This window comes from Bos grunniens, chromosome 7, assembly GCF_055505025.1.
Source record: "Bos grunniens cultivar Pamir isolate PY7600 chromosome 7, Bosgru_T2T1.0, whole genome shotgun sequence".
NCBI lineage: Eukaryota > Metazoa > Chordata > Mammalia > Artiodactyla > Bovidae > Bos > Bos grunniens.
Window position 1 is genome coordinate 10,816,585 of NC_141171.1, and position 18,407 is coordinate 10,834,991.

At 40.0% G+C, this 18,407-nt stretch overlaps 1 protein-coding gene across 1 annotated transcript in view; it reads left to right on the plus strand.

Annotated features, from left to right (window-relative positions):
• The window catches only part of LOC147368360 (adhesion G protein-coupled receptor E2-like), an 86,092-nt gene extending 68,664 nt beyond the window's left edge, over positions 1-17,428 (plus strand). Inside the window, exons 19-24 of the mRNA XM_086413566.1 lie at positions 8,949-9,013; positions 9,278-9,369; positions 10,258-10,426; positions 10,508-10,616; positions 10,791-10,819; positions 17,143-17,428. Coding sequence (XP_086269692.1) covers positions 8,949-9,013; positions 9,278-9,369; positions 10,258-10,426; positions 10,508-10,616; positions 10,791-10,819; positions 17,143-17,382 — 704 coding nt within the window. The 3' untranslated portion in view covers positions 17,383-17,428. The remainder of the gene's footprint in view (positions 1-8,948; positions 9,014-9,277; positions 9,370-10,257; positions 10,427-10,507; positions 10,617-10,790; positions 10,820-17,142) is intronic.
• The last annotated feature ends 979 nt before the right edge of the window (positions 17,429-18,407 follow it).

An 18,407-nucleotide genomic window follows, 5' to 3' on the forward strand; every position in this document is an offset into this window, starting at 1 on the left:
TCCAAGATGATTCTGATATACATATGGACTTTAAAAAGTGTATGTCCATATGTATATCAGAATCATCTTGGAATATTTGGAAAATACAAGGATGGGGAACACGTGTATACCCATGGTGGATTCATGTTGATGTATGGCAAAACCAAAACAATATTGTAAATTTAAAAAATAAAATAAATTAAAATTTTTAAGTGATTACAGATTTTTTAATAAATGCTATTTTGGGTGATATCAAATTCTATAATGTTTTTGTTGACCATTCATGATACAATAATACTAAGTAAGTAATAGTTCAGTTCAGTTCAGTTCAGTCGCTCAGTCATGACTGACTCTGCACAACTTCAGGCTTCCTGTCCATCATCAACCCCTGGAGCTTGCTCAAATTCATGTCCATTGAGTCAGTGATGCCATTCAACTGTCTCATCCTCTGTCTTCCCCTTCTCTTCCTGCCTTCAATCTTTCCCAGCATCAGGGTCTTGGAAAGACACCAATGAGTCAGTTTTTCGCATCAGGTGGCCAAAGTATTGGAGTTTCAGCTTCAGCATCAGTCCTTCCAATGAATATTCAGCACTGATTTCCTTTAGGATGGACTCGTTGGATCTCCTTGCTGTCCAAGGGACTCTCAAGAGTCTTCTCCAACACCACAGTACAAAAGCATCAGTTCTTTGGGGCTCAGCTTTCTTTATGGTCCAACACTCACATCTACACATGACTTCTGGAAAAAGCATAGCTTTGACTAGAGGGACCTTTGTCGGCAAAGTAATGTCTCTGTTTTTTAATATGCTCTTTAGGTTGGTCATAGCTTTTCTTCCAAGGAGCAAGTGTCTTTTAATTTCATGGGTGCAGTCACGTTTGGCAGTGATTTTTGAACCCTAGAAAATAAAGTCTGTCACTGTATCCACTGTTTTCCCACCTATTTGCAGTGAAGTGCTGGAACCAGATGCCATGATCTTAGTTTTTGAATGTTGTGTTTTAAGTCAGCTTTTCTCTCTCCTTTTTCACTTTCATCAAGAGGCTCTTTAGCTCCCCTTTGCTTTCTGCCCTAAGGGTGGTGTCACCTGCATATCTGAGGTTAATGATAATTTTCCCTGCAGTCTTGAATCCATCTTGTGTTTCATCCTGCCTGGCATTTCACTAGATGTACTCTGCATATAAGTTAAATAAGCAAGGTGACAATGTTCAGCCTTAAAATACTCCTTTCCCAACTTGGAACCAGTCAGTTGTACTATGTCCGGTTCTAACTGTTACTTCTTGACCTGCATACAGATTTTTCAGGAAGCAGGTAAGGTGATCTGATAATCCCCTCTCTTTAAGAATTTTCCACCGTTTGTGTTGATCCACACAGTCAAAGGCTTTAGTGTAGTTAATGAAACAGAAGTAGATGTTTCTCTGGAATTTTCTTGCTTTTTCTATGATCCAACAGGTGTTGGCAATTTAATAGTTACAGAAGGGAACACGATTAATCTAACAATATAAAATAATTACATAAAACTTGGGGGGTCAAGCAGAGTGATGTGGTAAGTGGAAGTATATACCTGGACATGTTTTCATCTGCTCAGCCAGTCTATGTCTTTTGGTTGGTGCACTTAATCCATTTACATTTAAGATAATTATCGATATATATGATCCTATTACCATTTTCGTAATTGTTTTGGGTGCATTTTCTGTATGTAGGGCTTTTCCTTTTCTGTTTCCTGCCTAGAGAAGTTGCTTTACCATTTGTTGTATAGCTGGTTTGGTGGTACTGAATCCTCTTAACTTTAGTTGTCTGGAAAGCATTTGACTTCATCAAATCTGAAGGAGAGTCTTGCTGGGTAGAGTATTCTTGGTTATAGATTCCTCTCTTTCATCATTCTGAATACATCATACCATTTGCTTCTGGCTTGTAGAGTTTCTGTTGAGAAATCAGCTGATAGCCTAATGGGAGTTCCCTTGTATGTCATTTGCTATTTTTCCCCTTTTGCTTTTAATATTTTATCTCTGTCTTTAATTTTTGCCAATCTGATTACCACATGTCTCAGCTCAGTGTGTTCCTCCTTGGGTTTATCCTGCCTGGGACTCAATGTGCTTCTTGACTTGGTTGACTATTTTCTTTCCCATGTTAGGGAAGTTTTCAGCTAATACTTTCTCAGGTTGCTTATCTCTCTCTTCTCCTTCTGGGACCCCTATAATGTGAATGATCATGTGTTTAATGTCCCAGAGGTCTCTTAGGCTGCCTGCATTTCTTTTCATTCTTTCTTCTATATTCTGTTCTATGGCAGTTATTTCTACCATTCTGTCCTCCAGGTCATTTATTCATGCTTCTGCCTTATATTCTGTTATGGATTCCTTCTAGGGTATTATTCATCTCTGATTCTTTGTTCTTTAGTTCTTGTAGGTCTTTGGTAAACATTTCTTCTATCTTCTCAATCTTTGCCTCCGTACTTTTCCCAAGAACCTGAATCATATTCATTATCATTATTCTGAACACTTTTTGTGGAAGGTTGCCTACATCTACATCATTTAGCTGTTTTTCTGGGGGTTTATAGTATCCCTTCCTCTGAGATGTAACTTTCTGCTTTTTCATGCTGATTAACTTTCTGTGGTGTGGCTTTGTTTTGGTTGCTGTGGGATTGTGGTTCTTCTTGCGTCTTCTCTTTGTGTAAGCTTCCTAATGGCAGGGACTGGTGGTTGGAAAACCTGGGTCATGCTTTGGTGGGCAGGGCCTTACTCAATAAAGCTTTAATCCAATTATCTGCTGATGGATGCGGTTGCACTTCCTCTCTGGTAGTTTTTTGGCCGAGGTGACCCAACCCTCAGGTCTATGGGCTCTATGGTCAGGTTAATTTGTCCAAGAGGGTTTACACCAAAGGAGACATTCCCAGACAGCTGCTGCCAGTCCCCTCTGTCCCTGTGATGAGCCCCTGCTGACCCACACCTCCACAGGATACCCTCCAACATTGCAGGTAGTTTTGGTTCAGTTTCCTGTGGAGTCACTGCTCTTTTCCTTTGAGTCTTGGTGCATGCAAAGTTTTGTTTGTGCCCTCCAAGAGTAGAGTCTCTGTTTCCCCCAGTTCTGTGGAAGCCTTGTAATCAAATCCCACTAGCCTTCCCAGTAAGGTTCCCTGAGAATTCCCAGTTCCTTTGTTGGGCCCCCAGGCTAGAAGCCTGACGTGCGGTTCCAAACCTTCACAATGGTGGGTGATCTTCTTTTGTATTATTGTTCTCCAGGTTGTGGGTTACCTACCCAGTGTGTATAGGATTTGATTTTATCGTGATTGTGCCCCTCCTACCATCTCCTGCCATTTCTTCTTTATCTTTGGGCATGGAGTATCTTTCTTTGGTAGATTCCAGCATCCTCCTGTCTGTGGCTGTTCAACAGCTAGTTGTGATTTTGGTGCTTTTGCAGGAGGAGATGAGCAGAATCCTTCTACTCCTCCATCTTGAACCAGAAACCCTGGACATGCTCCCTTTCACTTGTAGGTCTCTTCTTGGTTGTGACTCAGAAAGGCCAAGTCCTCTTTCTGTTTGACTCCAGGTCTGTCTCTTCAATTTTTCTGCCTGTTTGCTAGTTATGACCCTCTCCTCAATCTGGTTAAGTATTCATGTCAAGTATTGTTCTTCTGAAAACAGGATTTCTGTCTCTAATACCAAGTTCAACAGTGATTCCTTGCCTGCTTGCTTAGTCACTAAGATGTATCCAACTCTTTGCAACCCCATGGACTGTAGCCTTCCAGGCTCCTCTGTCCATGGATTTCCCAGGCAAGAATACTGGAATGGGTTGGCATACCCAGGGAATCTGCCTGACCCTGGGTCAAACCTGAGTCGCTTGCATCTCCTGCATTGGAAAGCAGATTCTTTACCACTCGCCACCATTCCCCAAAAAAGGACACTAATTTTGAATAAAGATTTCTCCAAAGATAAGTAAATGACAATAAGTGCATGAAAAGATGTTCAACATCATTAGTCATTAGGAAAATACAAATCAAAACCCACAAAAGGACACATCACTTCATACTCATTCACTTAAATGATTAAAGGAAATAAAGACTGACAATTAGAAAAATAAAAATTATGGAACAATTAGAACCCTCATATATTGCTTGTTGAGATGAAATTAGTGCCACCACTTGTAGAAAACAATTTCTCAAAAGTTTTGATATGTAGGTACCAAATGACCCAGCAATTCCATTCTTAGGTATATATCCTAAACACATGAAAATCCACACAAAAAATTACATCAGTGTTCATTGCAGCATTATTCAGAATACCCAAAGCCTGAGAATGACATAAATGTCCATCAGCTGATGAAGGCATACCAAAATGTAGCATAGCCACATAATAGAATATTATTCAGCTATGAAGAAAGACTAAAAATGAGTTTTCAGCCATAAAACCATGTTGCAACATGAATGAACCTTGAAAACATTAAGTGAAAGAATCTAGTCACAGAAGACCACATACTGTATGATTCCATTTATGTGAGTATCCTGAAGAGGCAGATCTAGTGACAGAAAGTTGATTAATGGTACCCGGGGGCTAGGATCAGGGTTGGGATGCATGGAAGTGGGAATGAGGATTTCCTCATGCTATTGTGAATGCAGTTTCTGTTTGACAAGTTGAAAGTGTTCTGAAGTTAGACTATGGTGATGGTTGCACAACTCTGTGACTATCCAAAGATCACTCAACTGTACAGTTTTAATGGGTAAGTTTCATTGGATGTGAAATCATATCTCAATAAAACCTTTTTTTTTTTTTAAAAGCAGTGGATGAGTTTTACAGCAGATAAAAAATTAAATTGAATAATGCAAGAAAGGCTCTTAAAACTATGTTAGGTTCAGAAGACTCTCAAAAACGAACACATTTACAGACTTCCCTGCTTCAACCCTGATTATCTCAGGAACATCTACTCATTGGTCTTCTTTCTACTGAAACATGATTTCTCTGGGAATCTTCCTTAACCATTCTATTTCCTTAGACCCAAAACTGAGCATTACATTCAAAGATACATTGTCATAACCTCCCTTTTTTATCATTAAATTGTGTATCTCCTGCCAATATGGAATTTACATGTATAGTCTCTTTACCACTTTATTATCAGAGACAATCACAGAATCTGTCAAAAAAGAGACACTCAATACTTCTTGAATAATGAGTGAATTATATAATTATTATAGATCCCTAAGGATAAATGCATTTTTTTAATTTTTTAAGGGAGTCACGTTTTAAATATGTTTTTTCTTTTTTTATTATTTTTTATATATTTTACTTTATTTTTTAATCTTAAAATATTGTATTGGTTTTGCAATATACCAACATGAATCCGCCACAGGTATACACGTGCTCCCCATCCTGAACCCTCCTGCTTCCTCCCTCCCCATACCATCCCTCTGGGTCGTCCCAGTGCACCAGCCCCAAACATCCAGTATCGTGCATCAAACCTGGATTGGCAACTCGTTTCATATATGGTATTATACATGTTTCAATGCCATTCTCCCAAATCATCCCACCTTCTCCCTCTCCCACAGAGTCCAAAAGACTGTTCTATACATCAGTGTCTCTTTTGCTGTCTTGTATACAGGGTTATTGTTACCATCTTTCTAAATTCCGTATATATGCGTTAGTATACTGTATTGGTGTTTTTCTTTCTGGCTTACTTCACTCTGTATAACAGGCTCCAGTTTCATCCACCTACTTACAACTGATTCAAATGTATTCTTTTTAATGGCTGAGTAATACTCCATTGTGTATATGTACCACTGCTTTCTTATCCATTCATCTGCTGATGGACATCTAGGTTGCTTCCATGTCCTGCCTATTATAAACAGTGCTGCGATGAACATTGGGGTACACGTGTCTCTTTCCCTTCTGGTTTCCTCAGTGTGTATGCCCAGTAGTGGGATTGCTGATCATAAGGCAGTTCTATTTCCAGTTTTTTAAGGAATCTCCACACTGTTCTCCATGGTGGCTGTACTAGTTTGCATTCCCACCAGCAGTGTAAGAGGGTTCCCTTTTCTCCACACCCTCTCCAGCATTTATTGCTTGTAGACTTCTGGATCGCAGCCATTCTGACTGGTGTGAAACGGTACCTCATAGTGGTTTTGATTTGCATTTCTCTGATAATGAGTGATGTTGAGCATCTTTTCCTGTGTTTGTTAGCCATCTGTATGTCTTTTTGGAGAAATGTCTATTTAGTTCTTTGGCCCATTTTTTGATTGGGTCATTTATTGTTTTGGAATTGAGCTGTAGGAGTTGCTTGTATATTTTTGAGATTAGTTGTTTGTCCGTTGCTTCATTTGCTATTATTTTCTCCCATTCTGAAGGCTGTCTTTTCACCTTACTTATAGTTTCCTTTGTTGTGCAGAAGCTTTTAAGTTGAATTAGATCCCATTTGTTTCTTTTTGCTTTTATTTCCAATATTCTGGGAGGTAGGTCATTGAGGATCCTGCTGTAATGTATGTCAGAGAGTGTTTTGCCTATGTTCTCCTCTAGGAGTTTTATAGTTTCTGGTCCTACGTTTAGATCTTTAATCTATTTTGAGTTTATTTTTGTGTATGGTGTTAGAAAGTGTTCTAGTTTCATTCTTTTACAAGTTAAAGATCATACACCATGACCAAGTGGGCTTTATCCCAGGGATGCAAGGATTCTTCAATATCCACAAATCAATCAATGTAATACACCACATTAACAAATTGAAAAATAAAAACCATATGATTATCTCAATAGATGCGGAGAAAGCTTTTGACAAAATTCAACATCCATTTATGATAAGAACTCTCCAGAAAGCAGGAATAGAAGGAACATACCTCAACATAATAAAAGCTATATATGACAAACCCACAGCAAACATTATCCTCAATGGTGAAAAATTGAAAGCATTTCCCCTAAAGTCAGGAACAAGACAAGGGTGCCCACTCTCACCATTACTATTCAACATAGTTTTGGAAGTTTTGGCCACAGCAATCAGAGCAGAAAAAGAAATAAAAGGAATCCAAATTGGCAAAGAAGAAGTAAATCTCTCACTATTTGCACATGACATGATCCTCTACATAGAAAACCTTAAAGACTCCACCATAAAATTACTAGAACTAATCAATGAATATAGTAAAATTGCAGGATATAAAATCAACACACAGAAATCCCTTGCATTCCTATACACTAATAATGACAAAATAGAAAGAGAAATTAAGGAAACAATTCCATTCACCATTGCAACGAAAAGAATAAAATACTTAGGAATATATCTACCTAAAGAAAATAAAGGCCTATATATATAAAACTATAAAACACTCGGAGAAGGCAATGGCACCCCACTGCAGCACTCTCACCTGGAAAATCCCATGGACGGAGGAGCCTGGTGGGCCGCAGTCCACGGGGTCGCTAAGAGTCAGACAAGACTCAGCGACTTCACTTTCACTTTTCACTTTCATGCATCGGAGAAGGAAATGGCAACCCACTCCAGTGTTCTTGCCTGGAGAATCCCAGGGCCAGGGGAGCCTCATGGGCTGCTGTCTATGGGGTCAAACAGAGTCGGACATAAATGAAGCGACTCAGCAGCAGCATAAAACATTGGTGAAAGAAATCAAAGAGGACACTAATAGATGGAAAAATATACCATGTTCATGGATTGGAAGAATCAATATAGTGAAAATGAGTATACTACCCAAAGCAATTTATAGATTCAATGCAATCCCTATCAAGCTACCAACGGTATTCTTCACAGAGCTAGAACAAATAATTTCATAATTTGTATGGAAATACAAAAAACCTCAAATAGCCAAAGCAATCTTGAGAAAGAAGAATGGAACTAGAAGAATCAACCTGCCTGACTTCAGGCTCTACTACAAAGCCACAGTCATCAAGGCAGTATGGTACTGGCACAAAGACAGAAATAGAGATCAGTGGAACAAAATAGAAAGCCCAGAGATAAATCCACGCACCTAGGGACACCTTATCTTTGACAAAGGAGGCAGGAATATACAATGGATTAAAGACAGTCTCTTTAACAAGTGGTGCTGGGAAAACTGATCAACCACTTGTTTAAAAAATGAAACTAAATATCTGTTTTTAATTGGAGGATAATTGCCTTGCAGTGTCCTATTTGTTTCTGCCATACAACAAAGTGAATCACCCGTACATATGCATATATTTCCCCTTCTTGATACTCCCTCCCACCCACCCACCCCCATCCTATGACTCTAGGTTGTCACAGGCATTGGGTTGAGTTCCCTGTGTTATGCAACAATTTCCCACTAACTATTTTACACATGGTAATGTATACGTTTCAATGCTGCTCTCAGTTCACCCCACGTTCTCCCCTCATTGTGTCTGCAAGTCTGTTCTCTATGTCTGTTTCTCTGTTTCTGATCTACAAATAAATTCACCAGTACCATTTTTCTAGATTCCATATATATGCACTCATATGCAATGCAAATTCATTTTTAAATTAATTTTCATTGGAATATAGTTGACTAACAATGTTGTGTTAGTTTTTACTGTACAGCAAAGTGAATCAATTATCCATATACATATATTCAGCCCCTTTTCAGATTCTTTTTGCATATAGGTCATTACAAAGTATTGAGTACAGTACCCTGAGCTCTACAGTAGGTCCTTGTTACTTATCTGTTTTAAATATGGTAGCGTGTATATGTCAATCCTAGTCACCCAATTTATTCCCCCCTTTCCCCTTTGGTAACTATAAGCTTGTTTTCTACATCTGCAACGTTATTTCTGTTTTGTAAATAGGCTCATTTATATACTTTTTTTAAGATACTGCATATAAGCAATATCATATGATATTTGTCTTTCTCTATCTGACTTACTTCACTCGGTATGACAATCTCTAGGTCCATTCATGTCACTGCAGATGGCATTATTTAGTTCCTTCTGACTGAGTAATATTCCACCGTAAATATGTACCACATCTTCTTGACCACAAATGCATTTTTTATTCTCTCCCTTCTCAGGCTGGCTCCACTCAGAAAAGGGATTTAAATGGGGTTTCCTTGGACCAGTCTGTGCCATCTTCTCTGTGAGTGATGATATCAAAGCATCTTTAATACTCAGCTAAGCATCATTTAAAGAGAACAAAAAGTGGGGGGCATGGGTTGGTGACAGAGGGGACAAGAACAGGAGTGTTCCTGGGTTATCATGGGTTTGGTTGCATTTTCTAAGACCATTCTTAAAACACACTAATATGGTTAAAAATAGAAACTACTTAAGTGCGGAAATTATGTTGGACAGGCTGGACAGGGACTGAAATTTTACTAAATAAATCTTTTCTGGTTTCCTGAAGGTCAATTTAGCTTTCTTTCTGATGACCCTTTGGATTTTGAAAAGAAAACTCTGTTCCCTCAATAATCAGGTGTCCACCCTCCAGAACACGAGGTAAGATGGAGAAGAGACTGACAGCCCTGCAGATGTGTGGTTGCAAAAGTGAAGGCATGAGCCTAAACAGGTATTTGTGTCCATTCTCAGGTTTTCTAAGGAAAGCCAGAGTAAAATGAATGGAGGTGTCCTAAGGCAGCAAGTTCAGACCCAGTGGTGTTCTCTATCCATCTCTAATTCCAGTTTGTGACCTTGTGACTCCCTCAGCAACATTCTCTGGACTTTGTCAGCAGTCCTATGACAAATGTGCAGAGAACAATTATGTTCCCATGAAGCACTTAGAGGAATATGTGACCACTTCCACAGTCTAGTACACTTTCACACCCCACATTTCAAGCTCGTTCTCACCTCTCTCCCACTCCTCTTCCTGGTAAAAATCCCAGTGAACATTAAATCTTCTAAGAGGTTTAGGAAGACTTTTGTTCCAGGAAATCTTGTGCATATCTGAGGCTCTTTCTTTTGCATTTCTACCATTATCTTTTCTAAATTATGCATCTTACTGTTTTGTTGTATTAGTCATTTGAGTAGATCATGAGCTTTATGAAAATAGATATCTCACCTTTGTGATGTTTAATGCCCAGGACCCAACACAGAGTGTGATGCATGGTACTTCCTCAGGAACATTGGTTGAATGAAATTAGGTATCTCCACAGAGGATCATAAAGATTTTGCAACTTATGAAGTGTCGCTTCCCTTTCCATCCAAATCAAAATGTCATTCTAGACCTCAGTGGCATTTCTATTGTGGAGCATCATTGACAACAAAGAAAAAAAACAATCACAACCCAGTCTGAGAAGTCATTACCAACAGGGAAAGGAAGGAGCATCCATGAGTGAAGATGAGAATGGCTCTGGTTGTATCAGAAACTTACTTTCTCCTCCTACTCAGGATACTGACATTTAAAGCCACAGCTCAGCTCTTCATCTTGGGATGCACGTGGTTTCTGGGAATTCTGCAGGTGGGACCGGCTGCCCGCGTCATGGCCTACCTCTTCACCGTCATCAACAGCCTGCAGGGCGTCTTCATCTTCCTGGTGTACTGCCTCCTCAGCCAGCAGGTACCACTGTCTTGACTCCCTGTCAGGACTCATCCCATCCTCACTCCTCTCAGGTGAGCTGACTCAGAGCATGCTTTGCAGGTCCGTGAGCAATACAGGAAGTGGTTGAAAAGAATCAGGAAAACCAAAGCCGAGTCTGAGAAGTACACGCTCTCCAGCAGGACCATGTCTGAAGGTTGCAAACACAGTGAGGTAAGATCATGAACTGCCCCCAGAGCACTTCACTAACCAATTCATTGATCAGCACATGCCTAGCACACTGGACAGGTGCGTATGAGCTGTTGCTATCTCTTTGCTGCACAGATAAGTACATAATCTACATAATAGGATGGCTTACCCTTTGTTTACTGTTTGACTCATGCTCAAGTGGCATTGGTGGTAAAAAATCTGCCTGTCAATGCAGAAGATGCCAGATACCTGGGTTTGAACCCTGAGTCAGGAAGATCCCCTAGGTAGAAAATGGCAATGAACTCCAGTATTCTTGCCCAGAAAATTCCATGGACAAAGGAGCCTGGCAGGTACAGTCCATTGGGTTGCACGCAATCGGACACTACTGAGCATGCACGCGTATGCGCGTGCGCACACACACAAACACACTAACCATTAGCAGTGGTCTCAGTTTGTTTACAAAATGTATTTCACTTGTATTCCTTTGGGGAACTGTGTCCATCTTGACTCATATCAGTATTCTTATTGAAAACTTACTATGTGCCATGCATGGTCAACTAAATAAGCAACTATCAATGATCTGAAATGGTGAGGTACATTCTATTCAGAGTCCCATTATCCTACCATTTTGCTGTACACCTGTCTCTATGTAACACTCAGCAGCACCCCTCAAAAATGCAGAAAATGGGGAGAGATTATGTACTTATCTGAGCACCAAAGAGAAAGCTGTTAGCTGGAATTTTAGACTTTCTTAACAAGACTGCCTGATATTGGGGCACTCTCTGTGCTATGCTGTGCTGTGTTGTGCTGTGCTGTGCTGTGCTGTGCTGTGCTGTGCTCCATCGCTTCAGTTGTGTCTGATTCCGTGCTTTCCTATGGACTACAGCACGCCAGGATCCTCTGTCTATGGGATTCTCCAGCAAGAATACTGGAGTGGGTTGTCATGCACTCCTCCAGGGAATCTTCCCAATCCAGGGATTAAATGCGGGTCTCCTGCACAGCAGACAGATTCTTTACCCCTGAGACACTGGGAAAGTCCCTTGGTTCCCTCTACCCACCACAGAACCGAAAAAGGTAAGCAGTAGTGACACAAGATAATTCATGGCAGTGGTGACCAAGAAACAACACTTACTGGTTTAGACTTACAAACTTATTTTCCTTATATTTTCTGACCTCTTCCCTCTTCTATTTAATGCCTTCAATCTTCCCTCTCACTGAAAGGAAACTACTATTTGCCTGGAAGCCCTTCTGCATTTCTCACATTACCTGTCCCCCCAACTTCCATAAGCACTGCTTCCACCATTGAATCTTCTACCACTTTGCCCTTTCTCAACAAATGTTCTCAGCACTTATTTCACAAAGAAAATCAACCTTGTGGTGATGATACTTTGTGAACTCTATGCCATAAAAAATATCAGTGTGCATCCTCTTGTATCATTGAGACAATGAACCTTCTCCTCTCTGAAGACAATTATTCCACCTCTGCTTTGAATACCATTATTAATGCTTATCAATTTTCCTTATATTCTTTTTCACACATATTCTCTCATTCTCTCTTCCCCTTACCCTTCTTCCCTCACTCTTTCCTCTCATTTTCAACAGTATTTTCCCCATAGCCATGGATACATGTTTGGTTCTCTTCTGTCTTACAAACATGTACTACTTGGCCATCTTCTAGCTACCAGCCAAGAGTTGACATTTCTGTCTTTATTTCCCTGCCTTAAACTCATGCCTTCAACCTACCGGGGTCCAGCCCTGGTTGGATCCAGGGATTCCCTCTGGAGGACAGCGTTGGCGAAAGAATAGCAAAAGGGGAGAGACAAAGCCTTGATCTAACTGGTTTACCCAGAAAGCCAATAAAACCTGTGACATCAGGTTTGCACTGACCACGGAGGCCACAGGCGCCCTCTCAAATCGTGGAAAGTGCCCCACCTTAGGCACCTTCTCGAGTGGGTCTTAGAAGCCCGGGCAAATAAGTGGTCTCAGAGGGCCCCCACGCTCCAAGTTAGTCATCCTGAAGGAAGAACAGAGAAGAAAACGAGAGAAAAGGAAACAAGAAAGAATGACACAGGGAGACCAAGCCTGATGAGCAAGGCCCACAACTTTATTTTCCAAAGTAGCTTTTATACCTTAAGTTGTGCATAGAGGATAATACAGGGTAGAGAGTCATGCAAGGTCAGCAGTCCTTGACCCTTATCAAAGCCAGGCTTTCTTTCTGCAAACTTATCATATGGCTTTAGATGATTTACATCATCTTCTGGCCAGGAGGCCTGTTAACATTTTATGACCCTTTCTTCTGAATAATGGTTAGTCAATCAGAAAACTTATTTTCTCTAAAGGTGATTATTCTGAAGTCAGGTGCCACCCTCCGAAAGCATTAAAGTTGCATTCCTATAGGGCAAAAGAGTGGTGGGCTATAACAATAAAAGAATTAACTCAAGGGTCCAAGGTTATTAACACCAAGGTTACTACTTATTTTCCCTATATACCAACTATATCAATTAATATACTCCCAAGGACACAATACAGGGGATGTGGAAACTTGGCAGCAAGTATTGGCTCAACAATAAAACCCTCCACCAGTGCTATTCTAATAATTTCTTAACTCTCCGAGAAGCTCTGCATTGTTAGAATATCTTAAGCTTCCCGTGCCTCTCTTGGTTGGGAGGCTGTGAACAATCACATTCGTAGCTGCAGGAATCTGAACAAACCTGTCAGGCAAGCTAAAAGGTCATCAGAGGGGTTTGAATTGGAACACACCTATTATACTTGGAGACTTATTAGCTAGAGCGCTAAGTTGATTTTCTTCAGAGAAAGGTGGTCGGGGATAGCCCCACCCCCCGCCCCGCCTCCCGCCCCGTTAATGTCAGAAAAGTTGATGAAAGTCATGAAATAGTAAAACAGACAGATTTTGGTTTTGGGGTAGATGCTTGGGCAGGTCCAGGCGGCCTCTCGAGTCCTGATTCGCCTTTGCATGTCAGGTCCTCTCCGCATGACCTTTGTCATGGGTGGGAACTCCCATGCTGGCTCCCATGCAAATTATAGTTTCTTTCCCCTATAGTTCACCAAAACAAATATCTCTTAGATTTACAATGATCTCCATCTCCAAGAAAGTCTTTCACAATTTCTGATCATTCTCTGCTGTTTTCTCATAAAACACTCCATCCTTATCCTCACTAGATTCTACCTATATATTCCTCTTTGTCTTTCTTCCATTCTCTCTTGCTAATCTCTGTCTCCTTTGTAGTTCCATACAAGTGATTGGTTCCAGAACAACTTTAATTCCTGTTTTATTCTTTTCTCCTAGACAACATTTATTCCTTAGATTCAGTCACAATAGCTGCAAACGGTGACCATTAGTTTCTTTATCTCTTACTTCTCCTCTTAAATCTAAAGGAGTATGGAGTATTTGACATTTTTGGTATCTCAAAGTCTTCATCAACTCAGCTTTCCAATTTAAGGCTTGCAGTCTTTACCCTAATCCAGTTCTTTCTCATGGTGTCCTTCTCAATCTTCATGATACCACATTCATCCTTTGGCACAAGTTTGGATCCTGAAAGTTACTCTCAACAGCTATCTTATTACCATCACAACATACCACCTTTGATCTTTTTGTTCTTATCTTTTCAATATGTCCACGATCTCTCCTGCTATCTCAACTTCCATCACCTCCTCCTTAGCCAGGCTGCCAGCTTGCCTAAACACCTGCTATGCTCACCTAACTGATTATTCCTTCCATCCTTGTCACCTCCCAATACATCCTTTACCCAGAAATCAGAAAGATCTTTTCAAAACACAAATAAAATCATTGCACTCTTTGGTAAAAACATTACATATAGGGTCAAAACCAAGAGCCATACATCAGTGAGAATTTGTTTGATTCATCTCCTGCTTTCCTCTCCAGCTTCATATACCATGTACTCACCATTATTCCAGCCACATCAAATTTCTTTCAGTTTTGAAAATTCAGTGTGCCTCTTTGGGACAAAGGCTTTGCACATATTCCTTCTCTTTAAAACACTTTTTTATTCCTTGACTCAAAACTGTGTACGCCTTCAGACATATCTCTATATATCAATTGCTCCATGAAGGCTGTACCTGCTCAGATTAGATCATATTCTTCCATGTTTCTCTCCAATAGCCCCTAGAGAGTTTTGTCAGTCAATTTGCTCTTGATTTTCTCTATTTGATTAATATCTGTCTCCTTCTAGATTTACCATCTGCAGGCACCATTTTGCTTTTCCTGTCTGTTATATCTTCAATATTTCACACAGTGCCAGACATGTAGAACTACTCAATGCATAATTGCTACATGATTGGTTAAATTAATGAGTGAATAATCTGCACCTGAAAGAAGGGGCAGAAACTGTATTATTCATCAATCTCTCTCTCCAGTGTTTAACATTTTCCAAATGATCAGAAATTACTTACTAAACAAAAATGAATGAATGAATAACTGATCATTAAGGGGGGTAAAATATCAGACAAAATTATTGATTATTTTATGGTGCCTCTTTCCTTTGGAAATATCAAGGTAATCTCTCTCCTACTATATTTTTTTTATTATTAACCATCCTGTCTACCAATTAAACCCAAGTATTTCCTTATGATCCCAGAGCATTGTGTAGATCCTAGTTCCCAGGCTGAAACAAATCTGGAATGAAATATTAGCTCAACCAAGTGTTTGCTGTGTGAGCTAGGTCAAATTGCTTTTCAAATTGTTTCAAAATTGTGAAACATTTAAACTCTCAGTTGCCTCATTTGTCTCCTCCCTCCAAATTAAGACCATTTTCTTAGATTAACTCAATCAGAACTAACCACATGCTTCCCTTTGCAGACTCTAAGTGGGTCAAGTCTTGGTGGGAGGGGCTGAACTTCCTCCTCACACTAAATTCTGATTCAGCCAAGGTTGCAGAGTGTAACCTAGCGGGAGTTAATGTGGCTTCCCTCATACAATTGATGCTGTCCACATGGGGAGGACCCCACAGATCTAAGAGATTCAATGACTTGCTCTACCACAGCCCTGTCCCACTCATGGATTACACTCATTCAGAGAGAATAGAACAAATAACTCATGAGTCTCTGCTTAAGGGAATGCTAACGGTGTGTGACTCTCCATGTTCTTGAGTCAACTCAGCCTCAGCAAGGACATTACCCTGTCCCTGGGAGACACAGAACAGAATCTGAGCTTCCCTCACTTTAGAATCCAAGAAAACTTACACTTTCATAGTGTAGTTTCCTACCGTTGCTGTAACAGGTTACCACACACTTGCTGCTAAAAACAAACAAATTCACCCTACAGATCTAGAGGTCAAAAGTTCAAAATGGATCTTATGGAACTAAAATCAAAATGTCTGTATCCCTTCTGGAGACTTTAGGGAAATACACATTTCTTCACCTTTTTTTAACTTCTTGGTGCTGCCTGCATTCCATGGTTAGTGGCCTCGTAATTCACTCAATCTTCAAAGTCTGTTTAGTGTAGCTTTTCAGATCAGTCAGCTCACCTCTATCCTCCTCATCCTTCTTTCCCTTCTTCTTCTCCTCCTCTTTCATCTCTCTCTCTCTCTCTCTTTCTCACCTCCAACATTATATCTTTTCCCACGTCTTACTCTCTTACTTCCCTCTCTCCTTTATGAAGACCCAGATCAGTACATTGGCTCATCAGGGTAATCCAGGGTAAATTTTCCACCTCAAGATCATAAAAATTCATTTTTCCATGTAAGCTCATATATTTGCAGCTTCCAGAGTTAAGATGTTGACATCTTTGTGGGACCATTATTCTGCTAGCACATCTATTGTACATTGGTTTGATTTGTAGTTCAGTTCAGTTGCTCAGTCATGTCCAGCTCTTTGCAGCCCCATGGACTGCAGCACGCCAGGCCTCCCTGTCCATCACCAACTCCTGGAGTTTACTCAAACTCATCTCCATTGAGTCAGTGATGCCATCCAACCATCTCATCCTCTGTCATCCCCTTCTCCTCCTGTCTTCAATCTTTCCCAGCATCAGGGTCTTTTCCAATGAGTCAGCTCCTCGCATTAGGTGGCCAAAGTACTGGAGTTTTGGCTTCAACATCAGTCCCTCAGATGAACACTTAGGACTGATCTCCTTTAGGATGGACTAGTTGGATCTCCTTGCTGTCCAAGGGACTCTCAAGAGTCTTCTCCAACACCACAGTTCAAAAGCATCAATTCTTTGGCGCTCAGCTTTCTTTATAGTCCAACTCTCACATGCATACATGACTACTGCAAAAACCATAGCTTTGACTACACGGAACTTTGTTGGCAAAGTAATGTCTCTGCTTTTTAATATGCTGTGTAGGTTGGTTGTAACTTTCCTTCCAAGGAGTAAGCATCTTTTAATCTCATGATTTATAGTAGAAATACTGAAATCTTATATATATATATATATATATATATATATATATATATATATGAATAAATATTTGCCACTGCCCCCTACTTCCTGCAGAGATGATATACATAGTGAAGAAACAAAATTTATTTTCTCTATAGAGAAACACAGTAATGGCATCAGATAGCCATTGAAGGATTCTAAACTTCAAGTAATCTGGTCAGCTATTTCTACTATCTATGGGCAAAGGACCAAACAAATCCATGGCTTAATGAAATTACATCTTCTACTTTCTCCTAAAATTTGGTGTCTCTTGTGCTTAAAAGTGGACAAGGCAATGGCAACCCACTCCAGTACTCTTGCCTGGAAAATCCCATGGACGGAGGGGCCTGGTGGGCTGCAGTCCATGGGGTCGGTAGGAGTCGGACATGACTGAGTGACTTCACTTTATTTTTTCACTTTCATGCATTGGAGAAGGAAATGGCAACCCACTCCAGTGTTCTTGCCTGGAGAATCCCAGGGATGGGGGAGCCTGGTGGGCTGCCATCTATGGGGTCGCACAGAGTCGGACACGACTGAAGTGACTTAGCAGTAGCAGCAGTGCTTAACAGTTAGGGATATCTTTCTTTCATCCTGGAATTTTCTTCTATGGCTTCCTGTCATCTTGTTCAAGAAAAACATAATTTATCTGTGTTCCATTGTGCATAATTTCCTGGAGCACAATATTTGAAACCTTCTTGAGTAAAGTTGCCCATCCCAAACACCAGAAATTACCCTGAGCTTTCTATAGACCTAGGAATAAATAACTCATACTGGGGATGGTAAGGATTGTCCAAAAGGACTTCAGTGATTTTTCCTTTACATCTCAGGCAATTAACAACAGACAACATTTCTAGATTTTTATCAACTTTCAAACTGCCATTTTATGACTCCATGAAGAAAACATTTCCTAAACTCTGATTGGAGGAATCAAGACATACATTTAGAAACAGATAGATTTTTTTTGAAGGACATTTAACTGTTATTATATTCTATAACTTCAGGGTTAGGAAACGTAGGGAGATGGGACTTCTGAGAAAGACCAGGCTCAACCAAATTTCATCCAGTCTGATAGGTATTTTGATCTTATCCTGACAAGTCCATCTGACAAGGAGATTTTTTTTAACTAAAGGCTTCTTAAATTTCTTTTCTTTTTTTTCAAAGAAAATATTTATCTTTCTATGGTCTCATGTATCGTTTCTAAAATATTACCTTTCCAAGTTACTTTAAAAGATCTTTGATTTTTCACAGAGCTAGGACAAATAATTTCACAATTTGTATGGAAACATAAAAAACTTTGAGTAGCCAAAATAATCTTGAGAAAGAAGAATGGAACTGGAGGCATCAACCTTCCTGACTTCAGACTATGCTACAAAGCTACAGTCATCAAGACAGTATGGGACTGGCACAAAGACAGAAATA